The 17,195-nt window shown below is 38.9% G+C and overlaps 1 protein-coding gene across 3 annotated transcripts; it reads left to right on the forward strand.

The window, feature by feature from the left end:
- Positions 1–5,160: 5,160 nt before the first annotated feature.
- On the forward strand, positions 5,161–16,058 carry LOC115671009 (uncharacterized). Of its 3 annotated transcripts, none has more exons than XM_056320844.1 (20): positions 5,381–5,463; positions 5,804–5,858; positions 6,532–6,851; positions 7,132–7,317; positions 7,414–7,497; positions 8,096–8,155; positions 8,523–8,567; positions 9,699–9,895; positions 10,389–10,862; positions 11,199–11,325; positions 11,422–11,619; positions 11,773–11,862; positions 12,642–12,704; positions 13,053–13,127; positions 13,225–13,275; positions 13,617–13,694; positions 14,245–14,379; positions 15,059–15,166; positions 15,446–15,511; positions 15,690–16,058. In XM_056320844.1, the coding sequence occupies exons 3-20, from the start codon at positions 6,546–6,548 to the stop codon at positions 15,756–15,758; spliced, it is 2,412 nt and encodes an 803-aa protein (XP_056176819.1). In that variant the 5' UTR covers positions 5,381–5,463; positions 5,804–5,858; positions 6,532–6,545; the 3' UTR covers positions 15,759–16,058. The 3 variants fall into 3 exon arrangements, with proteins under 3 accessions (XP_030448297.1, XP_056176819.1, XP_056176820.1); XM_056320845.1 differs by having other exon boundaries at positions 5,446–5,463; positions 6,568–6,851; XM_030592437.2 differs by lacking the exon at positions 5,804–5,858 and having other exon boundaries at positions 5,161–5,463.
- Positions 16,059–17,195: the final 1,137 nt, after the last annotated feature.

Below are 17,195 nucleotides of genomic sequence, written 5' to 3' on the forward strand. Positions count from 1 at the left end.
GCCACGATCTAGAGCGACTTAGCCGTGCTTTCAAATGTCAATTCTCCCCACTAATCTTTTCCGCAATTTCGCATTTTGCAAACGCTCAAGACTTTGTGGGCATACATATTGTGATTAGACATGAGGCCTAGACCGAGTAGGTCCGGTCATCTCGGACCTAAAAATCGTTGCCGAACAACGCGCCGTCGCCCGCGATTGAAGTTTGGGCTCGGGCGGGTCAAGCCTGACTCCCTGAGGAGGATTGGCTTACTCGGATCCAATTGAAACCACTATTGCGGTGGCCTGCACTTTCGCTTGCACTTCTGATTAGGACGATGACTTGACAAATGGAAGGGACGACAATTTTCAAACAATCTCAAAGTCAAGAGATCATTATTTAAAAATAGTAAAGTTATTGAATGGCGGCTAACTCAGTGTTAAACTTTTCAATTTTGCTAATTCAATTATAAATATTTTGATGATTTATCAATATAGTCATTACGGCCAATGTTTGTCGGGAAATCTAGTCAGCATCCGCCGTCCCATGTGGTAGAGTCGGCACCGCCAGCGTGGATAGTTTTTGCTTTTTTAGTAATATTTTCTGAATTTTTCTTTTTTTTTATCGTTTCTTTCTTTCTTTCTTTTCTTTTATTTTCTGTTTTTTTTTTCTTTTTTCTTCATCTGATTTTCGGAGCAAGGGCCGACACCCTCGCCAAGATCCAAGCAAAGTTCGCGACCTCGTTGGCTTGAAATCTGATAAAGGAAAAGAAAAATTTAAAGGCCACGTCAGCATCGGTTGTCAGTGTCGCTTGTGTCACGTGAAACGGCCGGCTCTAACTAGGTATCTATGTAAGCATTTACTGGTCAAAATTGGTCGGGAGGACTGTATTGGCAAATCATCAAAAGGTTTAGGACCCAATTAGTCAATTTGAAGAACTTAGGACTGAATTAAATGACATACAATATGTTTAGGATTTTTTGGGATATTTTCCTCTAAAGTCAATAAAAAAATTTTGGAACTTAGACTTCATTCATTTCGCAGAAAATGTTATGTTTCTAAAAAATGTTTTCCAGGAAGCCATTTTCCAGGAAAATGGCGCAATTTTCCTATGTTTGGCTAAAATCTGAAAAATTTTCAGAAAATATTTTCTGTTGTTTGGTATGGAAAATTTTTTCCTTCTTGACTTTTAATAATTTTTTATTTTTTTAAAAAAATACATTTTTTCTCTTTTTTTTTCCTTCTTCTTCTTCCTTGACCGGACACAGGCGAGCTCGAGCCTCGCCACAGGCTGATGAGGCTCAAGCTCGCCAGATCTGGCGAGGCCCGAGTTTGTCGGCCTCAGGCGAGCTTGGCCTCTCCCGATCAGGCGAGCCTTGCCTGTGGCCGATCGCTAGCCGCTGCCATGGCGGGCGACTGGCCGAGGAAGAAGGAAAAAGAAAAAAGAAAAAAGAAAAAAAAGAAAAATTAAAAATAATAAAAATTTAGAATTTTAAAAAAAGAATATAAAAATAATTATAATGAATGATGAAAGAAGGATGAGGGAAAATGTTTTCCTCTTTTCAAAAAATGGAAAACATTTTCCTCACTTTTGAAGGTGTTTTGTCCATTGAGAGAAACTGTTTTTCGTGACTAATTTATTTTCCGTGAAACGAATACTGGAAAACCCGAAAAATATTTTCCTAGAAGTTATTTTCAGTGAAACGAACGGAGTCTTATTCTTGGGAAATAGGCCTTCAATATCATATGCTAAAAGAAAAAATTCAAACATATATTGCATATGAAAAGTGAATATTACTTGCATTTACCTACCTGCCCTAAGCACTAACTCAACAGTCAACATGTATAGTTAGGCATGTTTGTTAGCACCTAAAATCCATGCACCTGGTAGGATCATCAAGAAAGAAGTGACGGAAGCGTATAGCGAGTGAAGATGAGGCGATAGCTCGTGTAACACCGTAAGTACCTGGACTTTTATTCGTTTCGTAATCAAGTACTTGAATATTTTTTTTGGATAAGCGCACTAGAAGTCCTAAAACTTATCACGAAAATTCAATTAAGTCCTAAAACTTTTAAAAAGTACAATCAAGTCCTAAAACTTGTTACGAAAGTGCAATCAAGTCCTAAAACTTTCAAAAAGTGTAATCGAGTTCTAAAACTTATTGCGAAAGTACAACTGAGTCTTAAAACTTTTAAAAAGTGCAATCAAAATAAGGACTTAATTGGATAAATTTGACAAATTTTAGGACTTGCTTGCACTTTTTGAAAGTTTTAGGACTCAATTGCACTTTCGTAATAAGTTTTAGGACTTAATTACACTTTTCAAAAATTTTAGGACTCAATGATACTTTGATGACAAGTTTTAGGACTTTTAATGCACTTATCTCTATTTTTTTTTTGTTCAATTGAGCACCTCAACTTTCAAAATGCGACTAGATGCAGTGCCTCCGTTCAAAATATCGCCACATCGTGTCTTTAATGTTGATACGGCTCATTTACTCAATTAAAATGCCGACGTGGCTTGCTTATTCAGCAAAGCAGCCAACCTCAAATGAAGACTGTGGCCGCACGACCTCCACGGGGTTAGATTCGGAAGCCCTCGCGCGGCGACCGTGCGACCTAGACTCACAGGCCGTGACCGCCATCGGAGGTCGACCGAGAGAGAAAACAGAGGCGGTTGGTGGCCGGCCGTGGCGGCGGCGGCGACGGGCGATGGTGGTTGATGGCGATGATGGGTGGCGGCGGCGCTCACGGTTTTTCAACGAAGATAACGGACAAGACTCCAGTGCAAACCCCACACGCAACTATGCAGGACCATGGCTCTTTTATCAATCTTTTGTCCCATAGCTTAAAAGAATCTTAATCAATACTTTAGCCTCCAATTATGATGATCACCCACCTTTAGAGAGGGCCCAATGGTCCCTATCCTTCTTCTTTTCTTTTCATTTTTAGCTTATCCTTATGATGAATGGTCCCTATCATATCCATGAGTAGAAGAAAGTGAACATGCATAACGTGTCTCGTCATCATAGTTCATCAGCACCAAGAGACCATGCCCAGTGAATAGAAAGAAGGCTTAACAGTATGGTCGCCCGTATCGAAGGGAATTTATGATCGGATTACCGAAATTTTACTAAACTTTCGGCGCCTTCTGTAATTGGTTGACCAGAAGGCTATCCTTCTCCGGCGAACTGCTGATGTGGGCGCTACTGACCAATTTTCTGGGTACCTCGCCAGCGCCGCGTGCCTGCCACAACAATATGGTCAGCTATCAACAAGGTACGTCGGTTACAGAAAAGAAAATAATAACGAAAGTTTACCGCCTCACTTATAAATTTGGCTAGACTTTATCGATCAGGGATTAATCGAAATATGTATTATGGTTGTTGTGCACGTGATGACCAAAATGTACTTTTTGCGCATAAACTACACGAGTTATTCGCTTCTCGAGCAAGGTAGGGCGGGGGTCGATTTAATTTCTCGGGATTAAATTAATTTATTACGAAAGGGTATGATCAATTTTTGTTGCCCTTCGAATCCTGGCCGAACACGTGGCGCCATGGCCATTGAGTAGCAACCATGCTGCGCCATGTTAGCTTAATCATGAATCGTTTGTTTCTCATTTTTCTTTTTAACCTTAACTATTGTTTTTATCCTTAATCTTCGGTTATTGTCTGTCCTTTGCCAGTTAAAAAGAGGCCTTTCTTCCTCCTTTACGCTCGAAAAAAGAAAAAGGGCCTTTTGATTTTCATTTTTTCTCGAAGATAAAAATTAAAGGAAAAAAAAAGGAATATTATTCAAGACAAATCCGGGGGCTAAGATTAAAATGAAGTTTACATTATACATTGGAAACGTATAAAAGATAAGAAAGAAAGAGATCATTTTTGTGTTTTTTTTAATATCTCTTCTGGTTTAACGAACAAAATCTACCATAAATTCGTTATGACGAAAAAGACAAGAAAGAAATTTTAGCATGGTCCATATCCTACGAGAGTTTATTGAATTTAAATGTCGGATTAAACCTTGAGTTAAGTTCACTTTTTTTTTTTCGTACTGCATTTTTCTTTGTGTTTTGTGCAATTGGGTCCTATTATTTTCCTTTTTTCATAATTAAATCCCTTAATTTATCTTATCTATGTAGTCAAGTCCTACCATTTATTTGACTTATGTCATTGAATCCTTCCGTCGCATGCTATTAGCAACTTCATTAGTTTTGCTACATGAAATTGTTGTCATGGCGTCAAGCTGGCCGGTCGATGGATCCTGACCACCCTCGAGCTCTCGGCCTTTCCTAGACGACGGCTCTCATCAATGATCGGCGAGGGGTTGGTGTACCTCATCCAATAAGAGTTCCAAGTTATTCCTAGCAGTGGACCTCTTGCTTTGTTCCATATTCTTTTAATCCTTTTTTTTTCGAAAGATCTCTTTTTTTTTTTAATTTGATTCGTCGTAGCAAAATCGAATTGTAAATTTTCATCACGTCAGGATCGCCATACCAACAGATTGGCGAAGTGCTAACGATACCAACCGGTATGGCTGAACCGAAAACACCCAAGCAAGCCGAGAACTTCATCAGCAAAAGTGCAATCGAGGATCCAAACGCGACGAAATTACAAGATTTAGGAGATGGAAAAGTTAGCTTTAACCCTCCAAACATTCAACCCATTTCACCTTTGAATTTTCCATCCAAATGACTCCGCATGAGGATCAAAGAATCACCATTTCGGCTGGAAAATAAAGAACACAATCCTTAATCACTTCCCAACAGAACCCAAAAAAAAAAAACAGAGCGAAGCAAAAAAAAATTACAGAAAAAGGAAACTTGGCGTGGATACTTGTCTGCCTAACCAAACACAAGGACCCCCCCCCTCAAAAACCAAGAAAAATCAACCAGTTGTATCCATGTAGAACCCTTTGCCCAAAAAAAAATCCATCTAGAACCTCATGTGCATTAATTATTCAACTAATTAGATGACTAAAGCGCTAATCAATTCCTGCTAATGGACAAGATTAAGACCCAAGGGATAATCCTCCAATCTCCCCTCCCCTTCTGCCACAAGTTGGCTCCGCCGCAAGCGGACGAACCAGACCGGCCGGCCTCCTCCCACGCTTCTAACCTTTGACCCACACGTCCATGTCCCATGTCCATCAGTCGACGCCCTCGAAGTCTCTCTCTCTCTCTCTCTCTCTCTCTCTCTCTCTCCCCCACTGTCTCCTTCCTTTCTCTCTCCTCGTTCGTCTCCGGTGCTGGGAGACCTCCATTAAAGTACTCCCGCATTAGCATTTATTGGAAAGATCGCATTTTTTAGTCGATTGGAATACGTTTATAATATCTCGCTCGCCTCGCCCCTCTCGCTCGCTCTCTTGCCGAAGCTGAGTGCCCCCTTCGTCTTCTTCTTCCTTGTTATGGCCGCCTAAGCGCTCCCTCCGTGTCTTTCTCACTACCCTTTTTCGGCCTCTCTCCATCATCGCCGCTTCCTCCGAAGGTAAATTCCCGTGCCCGCGGTTGATTTCGGGTCGGCTTCCGGAGATCCGATGACATTCGTGTCCAATTCGTGTTCCTCCGTTCTTTGCATGGGTCAGCTGCTTTTTGTCCGGGTGTTTCTCTTCCTGGGTTAGATTGTTGCTCTTGCGAGTTCGTTTGTGAATTCCTCACGAGGGGGGGGGGGGGGATGGAGTTTCTGAGCTTTTTGTCTTTTTTTCTTGAAAGCTCGATTGCTTTTCTAAGCGAGCTGATTTCGAGAGCTCGTGTTTGATCGTGTGGGCGGTTTTCTTCCTCATGTATGCTTATCTTTGAGGACTTGTTTCTTTCGTTCCGTGAATTAGGATCTTGACTGTGCTGTTTGGGGGTGGCCGATCCTTTGAAACGCCCATTTGTTGGGTGCTTTTGTTTCTTTCTCTACTATCTGTTGAGCATCATTCAATTCGTTTAATAGAAATATGACATGTAAATGGGTGGGCTGTGAACAGAATAATAGGATAATCCCTGAAGCTTGAACAAGATAGGAAGCTGAAAGACAGTGCGAGAATTAAGTCTTCTGGTCCTGTTATTCCTCGATGTTTGTTTACTATAGAGTACAACTTCTCGTGAAATGAATGCAATATCTAGAAAATTTGGAGAGGAGAGGCAACTTCTTTCTCAGTGTACTGATCCAGGTGTTGAAAAAATTGTTTCTTTCGTTGTTTTTCTTTTTTGATTAAATTTTACTTTCCTCTACTTTTTAAAGGAGTAAACTTGTCTATTAGAAGCGCTTTTCAAATTTGATGCACATTGATAATCAGTTGGTACTAAAAGGATTTCAAGAAGTTTTGATGTTACTTTCTATGTATGATAGATGCCTTTTGTACGCCATATGTGCCCTTAATTCCACCATTCTTTGGCAGCATTTCTCGACAACCATAACCTGTTGATCTTCCCGATAATCATTGAGTTACTTATACACACTGATTATCGTTCAAGAATTATTTCCTTTTGGTAAATTCAGAAAGTTGGAGTCTGTAGTGGTCTTATTCATCTTGACCTCTCTATCTGTCAATATTGACTATTCTCTTAGGAGAAATTCTGACGATGGCAAGAGATGAAGATTCAGGTAGTCCAGGGTGGAGTGCTTCGTTTTTCATGCAAACCACAGAAGACATCGCTAGAGCTGTTGCAGCGGCAGCTGCTGCTGCCACCGCAGCTCATTCCCCACGGCCATCTGTTGTCTATTCATCCAAAGATGATAGCAGCAGCCAAATTCAGAAACTACAACGCCATGTTTCACGGGTTTTAAAAGGATTTTCAACTCCTCCTGAGGTGAAATATGCAACTTACAACCCAGAAGTTCTAACAAGCCAAAAGCGTCAATGGGCAAGCTGTCAGTTGCAGTACTTGGTATGCTCTTCTGGGCAGCAGATTCCTCTCTCTCTCTCTCTCTCTCTCTCTCTCTCTCTCTCTCTCTCTCTCTCTGTGATGTGATGAGTGTCGTTCCTTCGCCTTCAGTCATGTGTTCTATGTCAATGTGCTTGCCGAATGGCATTAGTATATCAGATGCAGCTAAGGCTGATATTTGGCTTCGAATTTTAGTTTTTGATCCGAATGTGTTCAAGTAGCACAGAAACTACAAGTAGCTTTTTCATTGTGTGCCGTGGTGTTCATGCTGTTAACCGTGCAGGATCATAGGTCCATAAAAGAGCCATCGAGGCTCTTTGAGAGCATGGTGGTTGTTGGTCTTCATCCTAACTGTGACACTCAGGCTCTCCAAAAGAGATATGTTGCCAGAAAATTTGAAGGTTCTGGGAAACTACGAAATAGTTTAAGTGGTCATCAGTCTCGTGTAGAACCAAATATTGAACCTCAGGTACATTTTTCCCCCCTCAACTTGATTCTCTAATGCTTTTACTAAAAACATGCAACAATGTTTTCAGCATTTGACATAATTATCTTTTGCTTTTAGGTTTTATTTGTCTACCCTCCAGAAAAGCCGCTACCACTCAAATACAAGGATCTTCTTTCCTTTTGCTTCCCTGGAGGTGTAGAGGTAGGATTTATGCCTGATGTTTCTTTTGCTGATATTGGAAAGTTCCTTTCCTTTCTTCCTTTTTTTTTGCCTTAATCAGTGTGACATGGACTTTCTATTCTCATTTCTTCTTGTTGATTATCAAGTGTTCGTTTTGGACATGTGGCTTATGTTGATTTCTATCAACTTTCTCACTTATTGACTACCATAACGAGGATAGTCTTCAACCAACCAATAATTGGACCAAACCAGTGTGAACTGATCATGGTACGGGTTTATCAAATGGAAAGAAATGGGCAAAGTCTGCCACTTTCAGGGGTAATGTAATCCTAATTAGTATTAGAAAAAGTAGCTAATCTTTGAACCTGTCTGTGGAAATCTGAAGCTGCAAAATTCATAGACAACTCCCTCTTAGTTTGTGAAAATCTGAACTTTCAAAGTTCCTGACTGCTCGAAAGTTGAAGGAAGATATTGCAACTTTCCCTTTATTTCAATATTACAGTGTGGAATACTTGCATATGCTCTTTGGGCCTTGGTATTTCTTTAAGACTGTTATTTGCCTATACTAAGGACAGACACAGAACGGACGAGCTTGTAATACTTCTTCGATATGATGTAGGTTAATGCTGTCGAGAGAACTCCTAGCATGAGTGAATTGAATGAAATACTGCTTGGACAGGTACTACTGCTGCATCCCTCACTTTCATGTTATCATTTAGGAGTGCTTTGCATGGACAAAGTCATGCTCATGTTCTTCCATAATGTTTAAAATAATCATATTGGGAGCCCTTTGCTCAGCTGAAGAGACTGATGATGTATTCCTTGGTCGTAATTCTTATCTGGTCGTATAACTTAGAGCCCTTGATGAATTGCATATTTGCTGGGCGACTTTTATCTCTATATCATAATAGCCTCTGGGCTACAGTTGTTAATTCATTTCTTAGGAAAATTTTACTGCATGGTGATCATGATTATATCTTTCTGTGTATTACATGCCAATTTGTCCTTTCAGTTTCTCACCTGACCAGCAGTGATTTTTCATGCAGGAACACTTGAAACAAAGTGATCTGTCCTTTGTGTTCCGCTTACAGGTAAACTTTTTTTCTCCAAATGGAGCATTGCATATATCTTCTCGGCCATCACTGAGGATGAAATAAGTTATGAATTCTGTGTTTACTTTGCCCATTTTGAAGTCATTGTTACTCAATTTGTATCATGAATATTCTACTTAACATACAGAATATTCATAGTTCATTTAGTGAGAATCGTATGGCCACTATCATTAGCTCATCATGAAATCTTTAGCTGCAGAAGCTGTTTATCTTTCTCAGCAGGTTGGTGTTGGTGCTTAAATCCTTTCCATGATTTCTACTTGTGTAGCCATTCTGTTAGTGCATCCGTAAGGCACGGTATTAAGTCGATAATTTGCTTTGAAGTATGTCGCATCCTGGAATTTATAATTACCTTCACTTGTTGCGGAAGTGATCCCTTGTATAATGTGAAAAGAACAGGCAAGCTTTTTTGGTAGCAGAATATGATGGGCAATTTTAGTCTAGGATGCCTTCTACTTGCTGGGTTATTGTGCAATTTTCTGCTGGGGGAGGCTTTGGTTAATTGTATGATATTAATTGTTTTTTGGCTGAGATCCTGAATCTTCGACCGGCTTAATCCTGGGATTGAGGAAAACTCAAGCTTTACTTTGGGGTTCTATCTTCTATTTTGTGCTTTATTTGTTTATTTAGTCACCATTTGTTAGAGTTTGATATGTCGGGACTTCAACCTTCATATAGCCTACAATACGATTTTCAACATTGCAATTGCTCGGAGATTAGGTCCGACTGTTTCCATTCACAATTGTCTTAGATAGCATCAATCTCTTGCCATTCGTTATTGCACTGCTCTTGTGAGAGAAAATCACTGTGAGGAGTTGGAGTCGAGCTAAACAACATGACTGTGGGAGACGAAAGCAGTTTTAAGGTAGCCCCTGTTCAATACCAAATTAATGAAAGTGAGGCAAATGGAGAGGTTTAACCAGATGGTTTCTGATATCAAGAAGGATGTAGATATTTCCCATGATAAAGCTTATGGGTGAGGTTGTCTATTTGATTGATTTTGGCTTCCATTACCAATGTTATCAGTGGTTTGCTGTGTTTCCACTCATGTAGTTCCACTTTGATTTCTGTCTAGTAAATGCCGCACTCACACATGATTTTGTCCTCTAGGTAGCTGATGATTCAACTTTGTATGGTTGCTGTGTGCTGGTCGACGAGTTGTTGCAGCGACCATCTGGATTGATTTCAATGATATCGGATAAACAATTACGCCCTTCCTTGAGCCGTCATATATTAACCACGCGCAGATGTTATTGCATTATCTCAAGACTTCCATTTTTTGAGTTGCATTTTCGTGTTTTAAATAGGTACTTGAATATGTTTCACGTCATTGGCCATTCAGTAGATGGATATCATGTGGACAATGTACAAACAGTAGGAATATTATGTCGAACTTGCTCTTAACGGAGATTATATGCCTGATAGGCTTAATTGTAAATATGCCTTCACAAATTACTGAAAGGATCAACGAAAGATATCAGGATCTTCAAATCAAAGTCAAATGATTGTTGTATTGAAGATTTGGGGTATTAGTATTGCTGAAGCAATAGCATGATGGTGATAACTGGGTTGATTCAAAACTGCAACTGCTTAAATTTATTCAAGCATGAGCTTTCGATCTATTGTGAGCATAATATCAAACCGAATAACAGATGCTTTTTTGCCTCATAAACCACTAATGAATGCAAACTTCATAGAAAATCTTTAACTTGATTGCTGGTCTGATCAATCTATGATACTTGATTGTCTATGCTATGTGGCTTATGGGTGCTTATCATGTCATTCTTAATATTTCTGTAGCATCTTCACTGAAGAAAGGTTGGAGCGGTTGACAAAAGGTATTGTCGACTTTACTATGGAATATTCAGAAGGTAACATAGAAGAAAAATTTCCAGAGGAAAAGTTAGATGGCATGTCGCTTAAGCATGGAGATGCAGAGGATGTGATCAATGAAAGTTCTGGGGTTTCTGAATTGGGTTTTGGAAATTCTGAACCTCAAATAGTGAGTGGTGATGTTAACCACATTGAGTGTCAGATTCATGAAGCAGAATCTAGCTTGCCAAGTAAAGGAAGTGATGATAAGGTGACTACAACAGACAATGAAGCCGAGGAATCTATGACCAGAAAGGAAGCTACTGCAATTACTGCTGAAAGTTGTGATGCATATGCTGACGATTTTGTGACTAACAAGCAAACACCTGAGAAGCGTTTACCAAATTCTGTGCTGCCACTTCTGCGATATTATCATTACGAAAGCTCGGAATCTTCTTCTAGGTAGTCCCATGATCTCTTTTAGACTTTGATGCTATAATTTATTTTGGTGAAGATTGGATAATTTATTCTGCCTGGTCTTGACCTAGTCAAATATCCAAAGTTATTTCTGAGTGTGTTGTGCACTTGCACAGGGGTGTCGTCTCCTGTTGCCTTGGTGTTAATTCCCTTGATCTGACCTTTCTGGGATTTTACAATTTCTTTTACCATTGTTTCCGCCTTCAGCTTCTTGTCCTTCAATCATATTTATTCTTCTACTTATTTATTCTTGTGGAACATTTATAATTAGAATGACATTATGTGCTACTTCCGCAATGTGATCTAAATGATTCACTACAGCTTCCAGGGCTCTCCAATTGATGATAGGAACTTTAGGAGTGATATTGATGATACAGAGACAGAAGAGGCATCCATATCTGGCCAGGAAGATACAAGTGACCACACTGATATTCTTGAATGGGCTAAGGTTTGAATCACTCCATGTCCTTGCTATGTGTCCAATGCCAATGTTCTATTCCAACAACATGTGTTGCTATTTGACTCTACTTCCCAATTTTTGCAGGCAAACAGTTACGGATTATTACAGATTGTTTGTGAGTACTACAAGTTACGTTACCCAGCAAGGGGTTCAACAGTTAGGTTTCACCCATTGGAACACCTGCATCCCGTAGAGTACCATCGGCCAAATGAAACGGTACTGAGGATAGCTGGTTCAACTATTGATTTGAGATCGTGTAATACAAGTCTGGAACGAGCAGAGGTATATTGTTTTTGTAGAAATTTTCTGATTTTGTTTGAATTCATTGTAATACTACTGTAACTTGTGGGATGTGGTTCCTAGCTTGTTAAGCCGATTTTTTTGCTATTTCCGACATAGTAGGCCATTTACATCTAAACTATTGGCCTAGATCAGGCACATAATGCCCTCTTGGTGGAGGAGGAAGCGACCGCATTGTCAATATGGACTGTTGCTTGCATATGTGGCTCACTGCGACTTGAGAATGTAAATATTTCTCTCTTTTATTATTGCATAGCTTTTTCCAGCGCACACATACAGATGTTCACTGCACATGCATTTACACGTTTACATGATAGATAACACATGCTGTCGTACACACGAGAGTTAATATCTACATTTATGTATGCACGTTCGGTGTATCCATCTAACCAAAGATTTACATGCGTGCATGTACATGCACATTTATGTATGTGTGTATGTACACTTGTTACTGCATCCAACTCACCATGACTCCATGTTAATTTGAGAATTCACGCACACAAATTCGTGCTGAAGAAAAAGCTCTGGCTGAATATTTTTGTAGTATTATCCAGCGAGTTGCCGATTGTCAAAGAGAGACTAAACACACTCCACTTGTACTTGCTCTTCATATTATCCCATAGCCATGTGTCTATGCTGAATGAGTGAGTCTCGGAGACCATAATGCACGCAATGCTAAAGAGTGGCTAAATAGCAATTTTTGAGCCTTTCTTTACCTGTTTTGCTTCTTGTTGCACCGTTCTCCTAGCTGATATAGTCATAGTACAAGTAAGAAACTACCATACAAGTTTCTTTTCATTATGACAATGAGAATGAAACGGTCCAATGTGCATCAGTGGGAATAATATTCTTATATCCATCTACTCTTGATCCTGTGGTATATGGTCAAAATATTAGGTGTTGAAGTCATATTCTTCATTGGCAGGTGTTGATTGGTCGAACCACTTGTCCATTATGATCTCAAAGTAGGAAGTCTGATAACTGATTATTTGCTTATTCCGCAGGTGCTAACTTTGTTTGCTGGAGCACTTCTGGAGAAGCAGATTGTGGTTGTTTGCTCTAATTTGGTATGTTCAAGGCCATGTGTGAATGGTTCTCGTTCTCATAGTTCTTATTTCGAAGATCTCCGTCAGGCTAGCTTTTCCACCTACGTGAATATTGTTCGTCCCAGTATTTTTTCCTTCATTTTTGGATGGGCCGGATGATGTTCATACTTGCAAGGCCCTTATCTTGTAGTAGATAGATTGCAAATCGGTATCTATATGAACCTATAAACTAGTTTACCTATAACAGTGACAGGATAATTAATTGCCAAACTGTCAGGGTAACTATTTTTGTAAGACAATAATTTTATTTGCTTGATATTAGGTGATAATTGTGAGTTCTTTTTATAGCTTCATTTATGCAATATGCAGGGGATTTTATCTGCATTGGTCTTGTCGGTGATTCCTCTCATTCGTCCCTACCAGTGGCAGAGCCTGTTAATGCCGGTATGGAGCCCTCGTAAATTTTTTTATCGTCTTTTTTTTTAAATCGTCAGCATCTTTTTTCTTCCCTTAATCTTCTAATTGGATGAGAAAACTCCAGGTTTTACCAAACGACATGTTGGAATTTTTGGATGCTCCTGTCCCTTACATAGTAAGTATTTTTAGTCTGTTATGTGGAGTAACCATTACCTTCAGAGGAGTAATCTATGAACGTGGTCTTGGTGATGCTTTGTATATTGTTGTTTGCAATGGATACATTGTCTGCGACTCTCTGGTGTCTAATTCTTATACCGATGAACTGAATTGCACCGAAGGGAAACAAGATAGAAACAGGAAAAAAGTTCTATTGCAGATATTACTTGAGCAAAATTCAGTCTTGATTTGTACATACATTAACTCCATACAGGAAGATGTCAGTCTTTGATCATTGTGATGCTTTCTATATTGTGGTCTTCCTGATTTCTGATCTGATACTGGGACTGCCGTTTGTAGGTTGGCATAAAGAACAAAACATCTGAAGTACAGTCGAAAATTGCAAATGTCATTCTAGTTGATGCTAACAAGAATCAGGTAGAGATTTTCCCACGCAATTGGATTTGTTGCTAACAGAATAATTGCATGTGATCCTGTTGAAATTGATACTTTATGGAGAAATAGCTTATGGTTGCGGAATTACCTTCAGCAGAGTTCACAAGTTCAATAGAATACTAGTAGGTATGGATGTGAATAATTGCTGATGTGTGCATTAGGACTTGCTCGTTATACTTCGATTGGCTCCAAAAGGACTAGTAGTTTTGTGTTTTGTTTTAATAAGGTAGAGCCTTCTTTTGGGGTGAGGTTTCTATTTTTGCGGTTTTTTTTTCTATCTACAGTAGGTACTAAGTGGGGCTTTAACAGCTTCTTTTACTCCTTGAGGATGTGAGAACTCATTGAATTTGAAAGGGCTGAGAGAATTGCTGCATGGGTTTTTCATTTGTACATTTTCTATCACATAACTGCTCTTATAGCATCTCTGCACGCAACTTGCTTCTGTTCTTTTGATCCAATATTTTGGTTTTGTGGTTTCATTTTGTGAGGCTGGATCATTTCACAGATTTTAGTTGTTCAATTTATTTATCAGGTGAAGTCACCTTCAATTCCACAACTACCCAAGCACAAGGAGTTATTTTCATCCTTAAGTCCATATCATGCAAAGCTAGTCGGAGAGAGTTTTTTGGGGAGGAAGAGGCCAATGTACGAATGCACAGATGTGCAGGTGTGCTCTCCTTGAATTTTTCACCTCCATTAGCGGGCATGCATGAGTGAGGAAATTTGCATCAGTTCTATACATACAGCTTGTAAATCTTTGCAAGATCACATGTGTCATCTTTGCTATTATTGCACGATCATAAAAAAGCTTTCTGCATGTGATTATCTTTTAAAATACATCAGAATGTCGTCTCCTATGAAATATATGCTAGTTTCAATTTTCACAGTAAGTAGAGGATATAGTGAAATATAAAGCAGTGTCATTGGGCTAATTCTAATGTGGTAGAGCGAATATAGCTTTTGGATTTAGCTATCTTAAGTTGGGAATTTTTTTGCTATTCATTCATCATCGAAAACATATTATGGTCTAGTGGGTCCTTATGTTGTTTTAACACCCGATCCACCACTTCGAGTCTATAACTACATGTGATGGTCTTGTCTCTTTTACATGGCTATTGCTGTTAAGCTATCATTTTGCTTTCCAGTTATTACGACCTCATAAGTTTTTGACGGTTCGTCAAGTCTTGTGGTCCTTGATATTCCCATGAAGTCTTCAGCATATGATTTTGTGTCATGGCTTGAAAATCTCAGCAATTGCGTATCTTGCAACCATCTTATTTGTCCACAGAATACTTTTACATGTTATAGTAATTGTTTGTTTTCATGTGTATACATGTCACTTGTAGATTGAAGCAGCAAAAGGTTTCTTGGCAGAGTTACGATCTTATCTGGATTCACTTTGCTCTAATTTGCGCTCGCACACAATTACAAATGTGCAGTCCAACGACGACAAGGTTTGTGTCTTGTTTCCAGCTTTGAAATTTCAGAAAATCTCATTGGTGCTTTTTCTTTACCAGTTTGTTGAGAATGATAATTCGCATGCTATTTCATTGCATAAATACTGTCAGAAGTGGGGGATCGACCATACAATTTTGCACTCTTAACATGATAGTGGTCGACCTTCTTAGAAGAGGGGTTGACCTTCTTGTCTGACAGGAGGAAATTCAAAGAAAACCTTGAAAAGTAAGGGGTGTGGGTTGATATTGACCTCGAATTTCTCCTTAATTTTGTAGGTATCCTTGCTTCTAAAGGAAAGCTTTATCGACTCATTCCCTTATCGCGATCGACCCTTTATGAAGGTACGTGTCTGAGTTTCTTGACTTGTTTACGCTAATTGGGATAATTAAGCGGTTTTCCAGTCGTGTGATATTTGGAGCAATTACGATGTAAATGGCTGACTCTATCCTCACCCTCTTATATGTTTCATGCACGAAACATCTGATGTTCGGCTTTCATCCTTTTTGGTGCCATTTACAGCTTTTCGTGGACACACAGCTCTTCTCTGTACATACAGATCTCGTTCTTTCTTTCTTCCAGAAGGAGTAGTGCTTCCATGCATGTCGCTGGGCCATTAAATGTAAAATGCCTAGCGCAACCTTGAGAGCAAGTTGAGAAGTTTGTTGTTGTGCTAGCTTGTTGTTTATCAGAGTTTAGCTTTCTCTATGCTCTCATTATTTTCTTCTTCCTTTGAGATGTTCGGCCTCACGGGCTGTAAAGAAATATATAAATATGTTCGAGCTTGTACTAGCGTCAGATCACATTATTCCATGTCCAGTGATAAGTTTGTAGCTATCCGGCATGAATGAGTCGTCGACGTTCGTTAATATCCACATTAATCTTTGATGATCCGGAGGTACCAAGTAAATCCTTTCTCTAGATTTTTCCAAGCGTGTGAATTTGGACTTCCAAACTAAAAGAACTTTTGTGCATAGATGCTTCAAATGTTCGAGCAACGGAAGTCGAGAACGGCGATATGCTTTTTCTGGGGAAAAATAAAAAATGGACGAATTGGTCATGTATACTTTAGGATGTGTGGCAAAGAATCTGCCATCTTCAAGAACTTTTGTTTTGTTTTTTTTTTTAAAATTTAAGTTTGTATTAATTGCTGTCTTGAGAATTCTGCAGAGTTAATCATAAGGGCCTTCTGAATTTGTTGTGTATCCTGAAGTTAGATGTTGACTGAGTTGATCAGCGAGACTTTCTAATTTTGGGCACTTTCATTTCAGAATCTTTACTGGGTTCTTCTCTCTGCTTTCCCAATTCATTTGGAATTAAATGCCATTAAATATTTGTGACTGACATTGATCCACTTTGTTTGATTGAAGAGCAATGTCATTTTCCTTTTTTTTTTTTATGGTGTACCACCTCGACAATATTATGAATGAGATTGATCTACTGTTTTCAGGGTTGCTGATTAATTTTTTTAAAGCTAAAGAACAGTGGATCGTGAAGCAAAAGAGAGTTTTCGTTTTTCATAAACAAAAGAAAGGGATAAGTGCGTTGGAAGTTTTGAATTTATCATGAAGGTGTAATTAAGTCCAAAAATCTGTCACGAAAGTGCAATTGAGTTTTAAGACTTTCAAAAAGTGCATTTCAGTCTAAAAATTTGTTAAATTGATTCAATCAAGGCCTTTAATTAATTGTACCTTTGGAAAGTTTTATGACTCAATTATATTTTCACGGTAAGTTTTAGGATTTGATTGCACTTTTTTGAAAATTTTGGGACTCAATTGCACTTTCGTAACAAGTTTTAAAACTTTTAGTGCATTTATCCCAAAAAGAAATGTTGAAAATTCTTGCAACGTAGGAAATCAAGTGAGATGAGTCGATAGTCACTATTCGAGATGATTATGATGAATTTGGTCCCGCAGAATTGGTCCGGTATAATTTGAAGTCTCTCTTAGAAATATTATTTTCCTAATAGCCACTAACATTTTGTTCAAATATAGCCTTGGGTCATGCATTAATCTTTTTAACCTTTTT

Source organism: Syzygium oleosum, unplaced genomic scaffold (assembly GCF_021117445.2).
Source record: "Syzygium oleosum isolate NSW1041296 unplaced genomic scaffold, Sole_v2.1 Sole_v2.21, whole genome shotgun sequence".
NCBI classification, from domain to species: domain Eukaryota; kingdom Viridiplantae; phylum Streptophyta; class Magnoliopsida; order Myrtales; family Myrtaceae; genus Syzygium; species Syzygium oleosum.